This window comes from Verticillium nonalfalfae, assembly GCF_003724135.2.
Source record: "Verticillium nonalfalfae strain VnAa140/NRRL 66861 chromosome Unknown scaffold_81, whole genome shotgun sequence".
In the NCBI taxonomy this organism is placed as follows: domain Eukaryota; kingdom Fungi; phylum Ascomycota; class Sordariomycetes; order Glomerellales; family Plectosphaerellaceae; genus Verticillium; species Verticillium nonalfalfae.
Window position 1 is genome coordinate 126,034 of NW_021167306.1, and position 13,009 is coordinate 139,042.

At 56.5% G+C, this 13,009-nt stretch overlaps 3 protein-coding genes across 3 annotated transcripts; all 3 read left to right on the forward strand.

The window, feature by feature from the left end:
• Positions 1–1,043: 1,043 nt before the first annotated feature.
• D7B24_008825 (uncharacterized protein) lies at positions 1,044–1,994 on the forward strand (the record flags this gene model as incomplete). The annotated part of the gene is made up of 1 exon (XM_028642908.1): positions 1,044–1,994. The coding sequence occupies one exon, from the start codon at positions 1,044–1,046 to the stop codon at positions 1,992–1,994; it is 951 nt and encodes a 316-aa protein (XP_028493462.1).
• A 583-nt stretch (positions 1,995–2,577) lies between these two features.
• Positions 2,578–6,063, forward strand: D7B24_008826 (uncharacterized protein; the record flags this gene model as incomplete). Its single annotated transcript, XM_028642909.1, has 3 exons — positions 2,578–5,247; positions 5,309–5,400; positions 5,454–6,063. The coding sequence occupies 3 exons, from the start codon at positions 2,578–2,580 to the stop codon at positions 6,061–6,063; spliced, it is 3,372 nt and encodes a 1,123-aa protein (XP_028493463.1).
• Positions 6,064–8,363: 2,300 nt separating this feature from the next.
• On the forward strand, positions 8,364–12,296 carry D7B24_008827 (uncharacterized protein; the record flags this gene model as incomplete). The annotated part of the gene is made up of 3 exons (XM_028642910.1): positions 8,364–8,560; positions 9,876–10,577; positions 10,628–12,296. 3 exons carry the CDS (start codon positions 8,364–8,366, stop codon positions 12,294–12,296), a joined length of 2,568 nt encoding a protein of 855 aa, XP_028493464.1.
• Positions 12,297–13,009: the final 713 nt, after the last annotated feature.

The window sequence follows — 13,009 nt, forward strand, 5'->3', positions numbered from 1 at the left end:
CCATGTCGAGCTTTGAGCAATACATCGACCCTTTGGTCGTGCACAATGAACGGGCTGTGGCCACATGAATAGGCCGAGCCCTCGAGGTTAACGCCTTGGTCGTATGCCGCAACATGAAAACCCTTTAAAGGGGTCCCGAGGTCCAGCCCCGTCGTCCATCGACTGGAATGCCGACGTTGCCAAGGCGAGACAGGGAGGTGCCGGAACCGATTAGCTTTCGCCTCAACGGAAGACCGTAGCCTGTCACTCGCGAGACTGGCATGTCAAGGGTCCTCCTGGGTCAGGGAAAACCGCATACTTGGAACTCCCCAGCCGTTAGACGCCTTCCAGGCGTCTCACCTTGCACACCTATTGCGGCCTCTGAGGCGCCCCTGTTTCCTGTTTCGGGCCGCCATGAGGCTGCCACGATGGCCGTTTTCTTCTCAGTAGGCCTCGAATGTGTAGTAGCAGCTTGGTACACAGCAGTTTGCATTCCCTGCGGTGGACAATGATTCAGCTGCTCTGGCCACCGGTTCGGGTTTGTCGTGCGCTGCTTCACTGCACCATCGTCATCCTCCATTTCATTAACTGCACTTGCCCAGCCTGCCTAGCGTCACGAAGCCTGGTCTTCAGCTTTCTTGGTTCCTTCCACACTCCCTGTTTTTTCACGTCACAGCTTTCTTTGATTGGAGCCTAGAGCCGTTGGTCTCTCTCCATATCGTCCCAGGCCAAGAAAAGTCCTACAGAATCTCCATTCTCTATCAGGTGGCCTGTCGACTGCACAGCCTCCTGTTTTTCTTTTCCTCTTCATCTCATCGTTCATTTAAGGGTTCTTCCATTCTCGTTCCTCCTTCCTTCCTACCAAGGAGAGCCAGAAGAGTCTTGTATTATCATCAGTGTCATAACACTACCACTGCGAGCATCAACCCTGAGGCGCTCGTCTTCTCACAGCATTCTTTCACCCGGTCATTGTCGTGTATACTGTCTGTTCTCTTGTCTCAACACAAAGCTCACCAACCTATCCTCATCGAGGAGCCCAACAACGAAGCAATATATCAAGCAATATGCATCTACAACATCTGACTCTCGGCCTCGGCGCCCTCGCCACCGTCACTCACGCCCAGCAGCAATATGTTCTGCACGACAACTACGACCGCACCAACTTTTTCAACGAGTTCGGCTTCTTTGACGCGCCCGATCCCACCAAGGGGTTTCAGCGCTACGTCAACGCGTCCGAGGCCAACGCCCAGTCCTTGGCCGGCTTTGCCAACGATGGCGTCTTCCTCGGCGTCGACTACACCACACCAGGCGACAACCGCCGTTCAGTCCGCCTGACCTCGAACAAGGCTTTTGATGGCGGCGTCTTCATCGCCGACATTGCCCACATGCCCGCCAACTCGTGTGGCGTATGGGGTGCATTCTGGATGTTTGGCCCCGACTGGCCTCACGGTGGCGAAATTGATATCATCGAGGGCGTCAACACGCAGGAGAGCAACAAGGTCACCCTCCACACGGGGCCCGGCTGCTCCATCACAAACGAAGGCACCGACCCCTCTACCACGCTCGACAAGAACAACTGCAACGCCGGCGAGGCCTTTGTCGGCTGCACCCAGCGCACGGCCAGCAACCTCAACTACGGCGACGGCTTCAACGCCATTGGCGGCGGCGTCTACGCGGTTGACTGGACGCCAGACCACATCTCGGTGTACTTTTTCCCGCGGGGCGCCGTCCCAGCCGACATCGCCGCCGGCACGCCGAACCCCGGCGCCTGGGGCCTCCCCGTCGCGCGCTTCAACGGCGGCGAGGGCTGCAGCATCCCGGACCACTTCAGGCAGAACAACCTCGTCTTCAACATTGCGCTGTGCGGCGAGTGGGCAGGCAAGGTCTGGAGCGAGAACCCCGAGTGCTCGGCGCTGGCGCCGACGTGCGACGACTTTGCGGCGAACCACCCGGGGGCCTTTTCCGAGGCGTACTGGCTGATCAACTCGGTCAAGGTGTACCAGCCGGCTGTGTGATCGTAGCGGCTGACTCTGGGGAGACATCCTGTTCGAGTCTTGGTATTTGGAACACTTTGCATCGCAGCGGCTAGGGGGCATGGCATTGGGAACTCGGCGTTTTTTGATGATTATGATGAGGGATACCCCGTACTTTCGTTTTTTATTTTCTTGGCAGGTGCCTGCCTCGGCAGAAGCAAGAGGTAGTCAATCAACAGTTCAAATATTGAAGTCGCAACAGCAAAAAGCAAAAGCAAGATAGCGCCTCAAAGTGATAAAATTGGTGAAGATTGCTATGATCATGTTCGATTCTCACGCTTCAGACTGTAGGCAGCAACACGGTGAAAATGTGACCCGCACTGTGTCACTGGACAATATTGCCGGGTTTGCCACATGATCTGAGTAGGACGTACAGTGTTCAGTCCTTCTCTGACTGTACCTTACTCACGGCAACTGCATCCCAGCCTTCCAATAGCACTCACTCACCTCAATAAGCCAACCTCGTCTGGCAAGCATCGCTAATCGTTCACCCATCGATTCATCATCTACCATACTTCATTTTTCATTCCTTCACTGTTGCAGTTGCGCTAGCGTGGCTCGGAAGATGGCATCCCGCTTTCACGGGTACATCCCAGTGGGATGCCTGATTGGCGACGACATCGTCAATCCATCACGAGATACAGCGCCAACAGTCCTCCACAACTGGCACGTGCCAGGAGAAGATACGCCAGTGAAGAGCAGGACGCCCGAGGGCTGCGCGGTGCCTCCAAATATCCGTGCTAGGTTCTTGATCCGAGATGGCCTCTTACGTCTCTATGAATCAAATTGGATCAAATTGGAGCACATTGCACTATCCGGTTCAGCAGAGGTTCTCAGGATATACATCCTTCCCGACGACGTTGACAACAATAATGTCCCGAGATCAGATGTAAAGCTGCAGAAGGACCGTCGAGCCCTCTTTACTAGGCTCGACTTTTCTCCAGAAGCGTGGAGTGGCAGACCTGGGACAACCCCTCGATCAAGTCCAGAGCCCGCAGAATCCACCACCGAAGAAGAGCTTTCTTTGCTAGACATGTTCAACAACATTCCCTCTCCTGACCCGGACCCAGACACGATTGTTGACCCTGCCAGCCGGGAGTCAGTCGATCAATTACTCGCCAGCAGAGTCAAAGGTCTCGTAACATCACTCTATCTCTACCAGCGTCAATCAGCAGCCTTGATGGCCATGAGGGAAGCTCAGCCTGGGGAAACGCTTGACCCTCGACTCCTCCGAGTGAAAGATCAGGCCGGAGAAGATTGGTATTACGATGCCGCGGCAGGTGTTATCCTGCGAGAGCCGCGCTACTACGACGGCGTCCGAGGCGGCATCCTCGCCGAGCAAATGGGCGCCGGCAAGACCCTGATCTGCCTCGCTCTGATCCTCGCGACTAAGTCCCTGCCGACACGGGTTCCTGCCCATTGCCTCCGCGACCGCACTGAGACGGGCCGGATCAGATCGCTCGCTGACATGGCCGCTGCCAAGCTTACAGCCGAAGGTATTCCGTGGAGATATCACTTTGGTGCAGAGTCGGGCTTGGAGCACTCGGCATGTGTCAAGGTACTTACTCGCAACCCCGGCTTTTACCGGCTGCCCTCTGCCAACACTTCCCGGCGAGGTCGCACCAGCACCGAGCCAGCGTACGCAAGAAGAATCGCGATCAGCCATTCTTCGCTGATTGTTGTACCAAACAATCTGCTCAAGCAATGGCAAGGGGAAGTCAAGTTGCACACAACGGACAGCCTCAGTGTTCTTGTTCTGCACGACAAGGGTCCCGTACCTGCCGTCAGTGAGCTTGCGCTCTATGATGTGATATTTCTCACGCACTTTCGTCTGGAAAGAATGGTCAGAGCTGGCACTTGGGAAGAAAACCCCTTGGGAGGCATCCTCTTCAAGCGATGTATCGTAGACGAAGGCCACAAGCTTGGCAACTCTACTCATAACGCCCGGAGTGATTTCCTCCTCGGACTTGACAACATTCACACATCGTCCAGATGGATTGTTAGCGGTACACCCTCGAAGGGGCTCTACGGAGTGGACGAGCAGAACCGAGAAGATCAAGGAGTTACCAAGTCGACAGCGGAGCAGTCGAGAATCACGGAGAAGGGCGACCTGGCAAGGATAGGAGCGATAGCGACCCTCTATCTCAAAGCCCGCCCATGGGCCAACAGCGGCCTCCATGGCAGCAAGTCACCCTGGTCCGTGTACGTCATGCAGCCAAGACACCTCGCCAGTGGCGCCGGCAGCAGCACGGCGCTGCGGGCGACGCTCAATTCGCTCATCATCCGGCACCGTCTCTCGGAGCTGACCCATGTGCTTCCGGAAGTTGACGAGAAGACCGTCCTCCTCGATGGCTCCTACCAGGACAAGCTCTCTCTCAACATCTTCTCCATGGTGATCGTCGCCAACGCGGTGCAGTCGCAGAGGACGGACGCCGACTACTTCTTCCACCAGCGCAACCGCAAGTTCTTGCTTCAGCTAGTACACAACCTCAAGCAGGCGAGTTTCTTCGGAGGGTCTTTCTTCTCGCATGATGATATTGCCACATCTCTCGATACAGCGGTCACCTTTTTGCACGATGGCAAAGTGCCAATCAGCAGCGATGACCAGGCCCAGCTCCGTCAGGCTATAGATGTGGCGAAGCTGGCTCTAGAGAATCCTCTCAAAAACCTGAGCAACGCTTTCCACGAGATGCCTGTCTACGTCCGCAATTTCCTTCCCGACAGCGCAGGAGCAGGGTGGTCTATTGACCACACGGCGGACGACCCAGTGTGCACAAACGCCCCGCTGATCATGGCCGCGCAGAAGCTCATCCGCCCCGCTCTCAGTGATGAGGCGGCCCTCAACAGTCTCCTCAACGGAGGACTTCTCGCCGCAGGCCGGCGGCACCGCGACCAGGCCGAGTTGGAGGCCAAGGAAGACAGCATCCCTCGCGGGTCGGCGGCGGAGGCGGCGAGAAACAAGATGCTCGCGGGAAACACGAAGCTCGGCGACGACCAGAGCGTCAAGAAGCTGCGGACGAACGCCGTGAAAGCCTCGCTTGGAGGTGAACAAAAGCGGGGTGATGTTGATGTTGTGATCCCCGAGGCGTTTGCCAAGGCGGAGCTCGTGGCTACAGCGTCGGCGAAGATGACTTATCTACTCGATGCAATCATTGAACATTACGAACACGAGAAGATCATTGTCTTCTACGAAAACGAGAATACGGCGTGGTACATTGCTAGCATGCTGGATGTCGTTCGTTTCCCCACGCCTGGATGACAACAGTACCATAGACACACTGACTGACATGTAATAGATCCAGATCGAGTATCTCATCTACGCCAAGACATTGACACAAAAGCGAAAGGCACAATACATCAACACTTTCAACAACGACACCAAGTTTCGGTATGTTGGCTGACACTCTTACATACCCGGATGCTAATGGGAATGCACCACAGCGTCATACTTATGGACATAACACAGGCTGCATACGGCCTTGACATGCGGGCAGCGTCGCGCATCTACTTCCTGAACCCCGTCCTCAACCCCCAGGTAGAGGCACAGGCCATCGGTCGAGCGCGTCGTATCAGCCAGCAGAAGGCCGTTTCGGTAGAGACACTAGTACTTCGAGGCAGTCTCGAGGAGGTTATTATAATGCGGAAGCACAAGATGAGCCAAGCAGAGCACATCAAATGCAAAAGCATCCTCGATGATCGGCCATTATTCAACTACATCCTCAATTCTGGATTCCTGCCAATGCCAGAGGGCCAGCATGAAGGGCTAGCGCAGACCGCATCTCTGAGGCATCCACAGCCAATTTTCGGCAGGGGCTTCGGACGAGCTGTGCACCCTGATGAAGACATTTGGGTAACCGATGGGGCTATACCCCGGGCGACGGTATTGGACGAGACGCCTACACGTAACGGGGCCACGGGGACAGCAAATGGACTGGCAAACCGAGCGAAGCGGCCACATGGCGAGGTTATGAGTCCCGGGAAGCCGGGTGAGCCAAAGGGGGAGCAGGCAGAAGAAAGCGAGCCGGTCTCGAGGCGCATACGCTTCGCCTGAGCTAAGAAGGAGAGGCAGGGTTGGTTGGTCGAGCGGTTGGAGGAAGAGTTGGGATCCGCGATCGCACCGTGCTGTCTATGAGATTAGAATGCGTTTGCAAGCTAGGCGTCTGGCGTTTGCTTCACAACGAGCCGGGGGCGATGTCTCGAAAGAGGCTTTCATCTGATGAGTCTGATTTCGCTTCCGATGGCAGAGCAAGTCGCGACTCGCCCCTTCCACGGATAGGGGCGGCGAATCCCAACAGGAGCAGCGGACCCTCCCAGCCTTCCAGATTATCGGGGTCGTCGACTCCACTGTACCGCGTACCTGCGTTGACGGGCGATACTAACCCAGAAGCAGAAGCGCCGGCGCTTTGCCACACAGACTTGGGAGGCAGAGGGCACGCCTTGTCGACGGCTAGGCTGGCATGGGCGAGAGTGAGAAGAGTGCGAGATAAAGATGATTCGGTGCAGCCTGTCCGTCGAATGAACGAGCACATGGTTTGGGGTTGGCCGCCGGTTCCAAATTTGGCGTGGCCGGACCATGGGTTCGTGATGAGCTCGCTAGAGGTGCGATTCGCTTGGTGGGAAGTCTGTGAGGCATGATGCAGGTCGTTGGGTGGGTAACTGGCTGTGCAGGAGGATGGGGCTGGCTGGTGCGTAAGCTCGCCGCATGGTTTGGGTGATGTGCATCCGCCTAATGGTTAGCGCCGACAGCAGCGAAGAGGTTGGGAGCCTGGGTCTGTCCCTGAAAAGACCGGAGAAGAAGATTGTGGTGGAAGGGGGGCGGACCACAAAGGGGGACGTGTTCATGACCACGGTGAGCATCGAGTCAAGGGTCTTGGCGGAGTGCATGGGCAAAAGAAGAAGGTGATTGATTGTCTCTAGGTAGGAGCTGGAGGAGATGATCTGGGAGGATGAGATTCGAGGGACTTGAGACTTGCCCCAGCAGGCACGACCACCTAGATGCAAGGTGGAAGGAGCTATCAAGTCCAGTGCTCGACTGTGACTGCCTTAGGTAAGGCATCGGTTGCCCGGCAGACCAAGGCAGGACCTTTACCAGGACCTTTACCAGGACCTTTGCCAGGTACCCCGCCCTCCACCAGAGCTTGCGCCCCCACTTCGTCACAGCTCCTCTGTACGCTTCGATGGCGCGCCTCACGCACCGCGGTGGATATCTCTTCCAACATCTTGATCGTCATCACGATGTTCCAAATGCCATCACATCATCCCATGTCATGGCCCCATCTGTTGCCAGGGCCAACCCCGCTCTGTTCTACGCCCGGACTCGCAACTCGGCCTATATACAACACGCCAGTCTATGAGTGCAGCGCTACATGTTGGACAGGTTGCGTTTCAGAAGGCATGCCAGAACAAGAAACTCTCGCCGGTAGCCCGCCCTGGCGTTGAGGACAAGGAGGGAGAACTACTGCTCATGGCCTTTGAAGCTTTGAAGGGCACTTTCTTTGAAGCTCTCGAAGCCCAGCACTAGACGGCCTCCAACACGGCCATGCCAGAAATTGCTGGAGTATCCAGCCCTGAAGCTGAGCAACGCGCCCGTGTTACTGAGCCGTGCTGCCATGATCCACAGCATCGAGAGACAGGCTCACGAGGAGATAGATACCTTGTTCATTCATAGCGCCCAAACACGCACATGCATGAGACTGCATCGAGAAGCTACTTGGGTCACCCATTGTCAGGTCAGCGGCAGAAATCGTCTTTGCCCCATATCGCAGCTAGGGTGGCAGTCCCAAGCGCCGGGGTGAGAGTGGGATGTAGACGCATCGCGAATCGGCGCAACTGGCCTGGCCAAACCTTCCAGCCAGCCTCTCTTTTTTCGGCCTCTCCACACCACGACCCTGCTTTGACTGCCCGGTCCTGCCAACCCTTTGCCATCACCGCAAAGGCTCCGCCCCGTCTGTCGTCTTGCTTTCATGCTGACGACATCTGCCTGAAGTCGGCATGTGGACGGGTCTGGGCTGTCATCCAAACGCCGCAGTCGTTTGAAGGTATATAACTCTTCGCCCCCGGCCTCTTATTCAAGCACAGCTGAGACCCGCCGATACGACCCTGTCATTGAGTCTGTCCCCAGACTGTCCATCGGCGAAACCGTTCAGTCATTCATTACTTTTTTTTTTTATACTGCCAGGACGTGTATGCCAATTGAAAGAATCGGCCTATCATTTCTTTACTCACCTCGGCTGCATCGCCCAAGCTGATCGATGCCTATTTCACGAGTGTGTCCGTAATAACACAACCAGTCAGGGCGTTCTGCCCACAAGACGGCGCAACGACAGGTCATATCCCATATCCACCGCAACCATGAACGGCCACCCGCAATACTACCTTCACGATGCCCACCGCCAGTACCACCAGCAGATGGAACAAAAACGCCGTGGCCACCAGGCGGTGCTGTACCGCAACTCGCTACCTGTACTCGACACGCAGCAGATCGAGGAACTACAGCGGAACATCGAAGCCGGCTCATTTGGTCTCAAGAGCGGCCAATCATCGGTTCGGTAAGCTTTGTGTGCTTCTCTTCTTGTCTTGCTGTCTTGCGAGTGCTTCATTGGCTCTTGCCTTGCTTTCGCTGTTTCGATACTTTTCGTCTACGCCTTCACACCCAATGACCTGCCTGGTCAGGCCGTGGTCGGTGTCGGGCCAGTGACCGGCCGAGTACGACCCAGATGACAGGAGGAGGCAAGACTGTGAGGATCATGAAGCCGGGGTCAACAGAGACGCCAGGGTGTTTAGTTGAGATTGGCGTCTCTCCTGTTGTCTCTGCATCCACTCACCGCTGGTCGCACTCCAGCCAACGGTTTCCCCATCAGTCTAATCACGAATCCCGTTTCGAATGCCGCCTTCAGCACCTGGTCTCGCGTTACATTGCATTACTTTTCCTCCGGGCGGGAACCACCTAGCGACTACCACGTCCCTGGGGTCTCACTTGCACTGCCCGTCAGGACGATCATTACACTCGACTGTTTCGCCTCATCTGGAGGACATCAGAACATCGACAGCATGCAGGCAAGCCAACTCATCATGACTGCAAGAGCGACGCGCACGATGACAGCGTGAGGGACTTGTTTGTCCAGCCATCCTGGCATGCCAGACGCCGAGCGAGAAGGCCCAAAACTTCATGCAACTTTCTCGTGTTGCTCGTCACCCGCCCCCTCTACTGGGCCGCTGGGCCACTGGGCGAGCGCGCCGAGCGCCGAGTCCACCCCTGAAAAGGGGACCAGGCCAATACGGAAGCTCGCAATTTCCACTAGCGACAAGGGCTGCTTCGACAGTCGAGCCAAACCTCCAGCCCCCACCCCAGAGCCTTGTGCTAGGGCCGCCCGATGCCTACGATAATGCCTTCGCCAAGTGGCCGCCACGGAGCTTTTCGCTCTGCTGTGCAGGGTTCCTCCGTCGTCCTACAGGCCCTAAACTGCAACGGGGACGAATCTCAGAACATCTCAATCGAGAATCTGAGCGCCGGTCCCCGGATCCTTTCCTTTCCTGCCCCCCAGGCGCGCTACCGCACGTTTGCCAACACCTACTAGCATGGGGGTTTGGCCACGCGCCGAGCCTTGGGAGAGATGGGATGGCAGAAACGTGCACGGCAATTTGCCTGTCTTGCTTCTTCTTGTTCCCTTTTAAGTCATCGAGGTATCCCCCTGCACTTGTTGCTGTGCCGGCACCTCTGTCTCTACTGACGCTGGCGGATGACTGCTCCGCGAGATATCTTTCTACTTGCCCTGCTTTTTGATATCCTGCCTGCTTGTGCTTGATGATACCATCTCTGTTTTTGCATTGCAAGCACCAACTCTGACATTACATCTTGTGCAGCAAGCCCCGCAAACTTCAGCACAAAAGACGATATTCTGCCTCGCCAGCCACCTTTTACAACCTCAGAGATGAGAGCCACCTGAACGTGCCCCCACAATCACGAGATTCCATCATGGCTACCACAACCATGCCCAACCGGGGTGCCCCATCATATTACGGTGCTGCCACCGAGTTCTATCCCCTCGAACTTGACCAGCCTACCACAGGCTTCATGACAAGGTCACAGCGCCCGAACAACAGGGTTCCAAGATCAGCTCACCCAGGTTTTGAAAACTCGCCTTTGCACCACAAGAAAATGGGCGGCCCCTATGATCCAGCAACACTGAATCGGCCGAGGAAGCTGTCGTCAACCGTAACAGTCACGCCAATCATCACGCCCAACAGCGACGACACAGGGTCGAGGAGTATGCCAGGTCCCGAACAGACCAGTGTCCCAGCAAAGGATGCAACACCTTACACAGCATGGCGGCCGGAGTTCCGACATCAGCAGAGTCCCGTTCGGACCATTTTCAGGACGCACAAGAGACAGCCCGGCGAGCTATTCGCCGCGCTGCCTGAGGAGGTCTTCGGCATGGTCCTGGGCCAGCTGAAGGGGTCTCACCTAGGCAAGGGGAGCGAAAGCTGCGCGACGTGCTGGATGAGAGACTTGTCATCGTTATCAATGGCTTCGCGCAAATGTCTTCAAGCAGCGAGGATAGCATTGTAAGCGTCTCGCGCAGGTTCACATGATGACCGTCAGCTAACGGTGCCAGGTATGACGACATACAGTTGAATGGAACAGACTCGCCTGCCATGAAGAAGCGACACAAAATTGCCCACGGCGCCAGGCTGGTCCTTCTGCGCCGTACATTGAGGGCTAACCCCGAGCTTGCTGCCACTGTCCGCACATTGAAGGTGCCCAGCCAACCTATCAGCTCCACCAAGGAAGAATATCACAACCTCATCGCCACCATCATTATGGAGTGCCCCAATTTTGAACGTCTCGTCGGCCTCCACCCTCGCTACGACCACACCTTTAGTCGCCTCTTCCATGCTCTTTCCACGCGAGTGAACCTGAAGCAGATGGACTGGATCATCGACGCACCCGTGCTCCAGGCACCACAGCGCCCAGGATCGCGCCCTGGCTCTAGTTCTGGCAAGTCAGCTGGCTTGAAAATGGAGCGCAGGATAGGACCCAATGGCATGCTGGAGCCCACCGAGTGTGCGGCGTTTTTCGACTGCCATGCCAACTGGAGCAACCTGAATACTCTGTCCATACACTGCCTCCCAGGAGCAACTCTTGCGCCTGGTGGTCTGATTGTCAAGATCCTGGGTCAGCTCCCCGCTCTGGAGCACTTGTATCTCTCCAAGCTGTCACATGCCGCCTTCAACGACCAGACGCTCTCAGTGCTGCCGCCTCTGAAGACCCTTTCCCTTGCCCATACCTCGGGCATCACGAGTGCAGGCCTTTCTGCCTTTGCGACGTCGCAGGCCGCGCAGGGTATGACGAGATTGACTCTTCGTCACGTTAACCTTGACTCTCTGCCGGCATTGGTCCGAATCTTCTCCAACATGCGTTATCTAGAGGTCTTTTCTCTGGTCCAGACTTTCGCGCCGACGCTTCCCGAAGACACAATGATCTGGCTCATGCCATACCTCGCCTGTTCGTCACTTCGCAGGCTGCATTGGGATATTACCAGCCACTCGGCTGCCGCAAGCGCTGCCGACGCAATCCTCGCGCGCAGTATCGCCGCGGACGGATTCCCGTCTCTCGTCGCCTTGCGGGCTCCCACTGATCCCGAGGGGATATTCCAGTCGCTCTGCCGGCCAGTCGAACGCGCCGAGATTGCAAGCGATCGCTTCCGCACGCCGGCGCAGAGTGCCGAAAGGCAGAACACGTTCCCCATGGGCCGAAGCAACACACTCGCTTCGCTGACTAGCTCTAGTAGCAGTAGCAGCATCAGCAGCGGTGCGAGCATTGGAGGGCGGAGTCAGTCGCCGATGACACCGATGACGCCTCAAACACCGTTGACGCCATTCAGTCCATCGGGAGGCAGCTTCCTTCGCGAAGCGAGCGATCTGCGCGAGTCCCGCTTGGCGGCACAGGGACGACTCGAGGCGGCGCGCAGTGCACCGCGGTTTGCGGTGCAGGTTACCGACGAGGAGGGTTCTACGGTCGAGGACTATGAGATGGCAGGCTTCATGGGTACGATCGGCAGCCAGATTCGCTACGACTCGATGCCTGATGCCGGTGCACGGGACGAAAAGGGTGGTCTCGTGGATATCGACGATGTGATGGGCGAATGCGGTGAAGACATCAGCGAGCGTGAGGGCTGTTTCGGGCGGTGGAACATGAGCACGAGCGGCAACGTGGACCGCCGGGAGAAGGAGAAGTGGTGGCATACGGAGAGGGGGCGATGGACGAATGTTGAGCTGGCTTGAGGCTGCTCCGGCGAAAGAGAAGGAGAAGGACGGTGATTACTGACTATTAATAGCTTACTTGGATTCGGCACGGGCATAGGGCATAGGGCATGGGAGCGTGGATCTGGATGGAATATGTCTCCTGGCTCAGAAATGGGCAATCTGATACCCGGCATCTTAGATGTCTGCTGTCTTGATCTTGATAGCACTTAGCGTAATATTACGACTGAGAACAGTCTGATGACAAAAAGTGCGGTTGACTTGGGTGGTGATACACGTGATGGTATCTTGGTTTTAGGAAGAGACCTTGAGTGTCCGAACATGTCACAACTTTGATCTCCGCTGTGCATGCCGGCAGTCAGGTTGAACATGATAACCTTAATAGGCCCACGAATAACGGTCATACTGTAGGGAGGGAAGACCTCGAGCTATGCTCACATGGAAGCAGATGCAAGCGTCACGCACCACGCATCACGCAACGGGGTGTCGCCCCCACCCTGACACGGCCCCACATGGCTTAGGCACCCCCAGGTTCCCCACCCGAGCGTCCGGCTCCAGGCACCGGACCTGTGACCTCACCTCTACACCCTCACCCCCAAGTGACCTATCTCCCTGCATAGCTCGCTCAAAGCTATCCGTCCCCCTTCTTTGTTACCGACTCCCTTAACACTCGAACCAGAATATTCTTTGTTCAACCAGCCTACAAAGGGTTCACGTCCCTTTTCCCCCCCTCC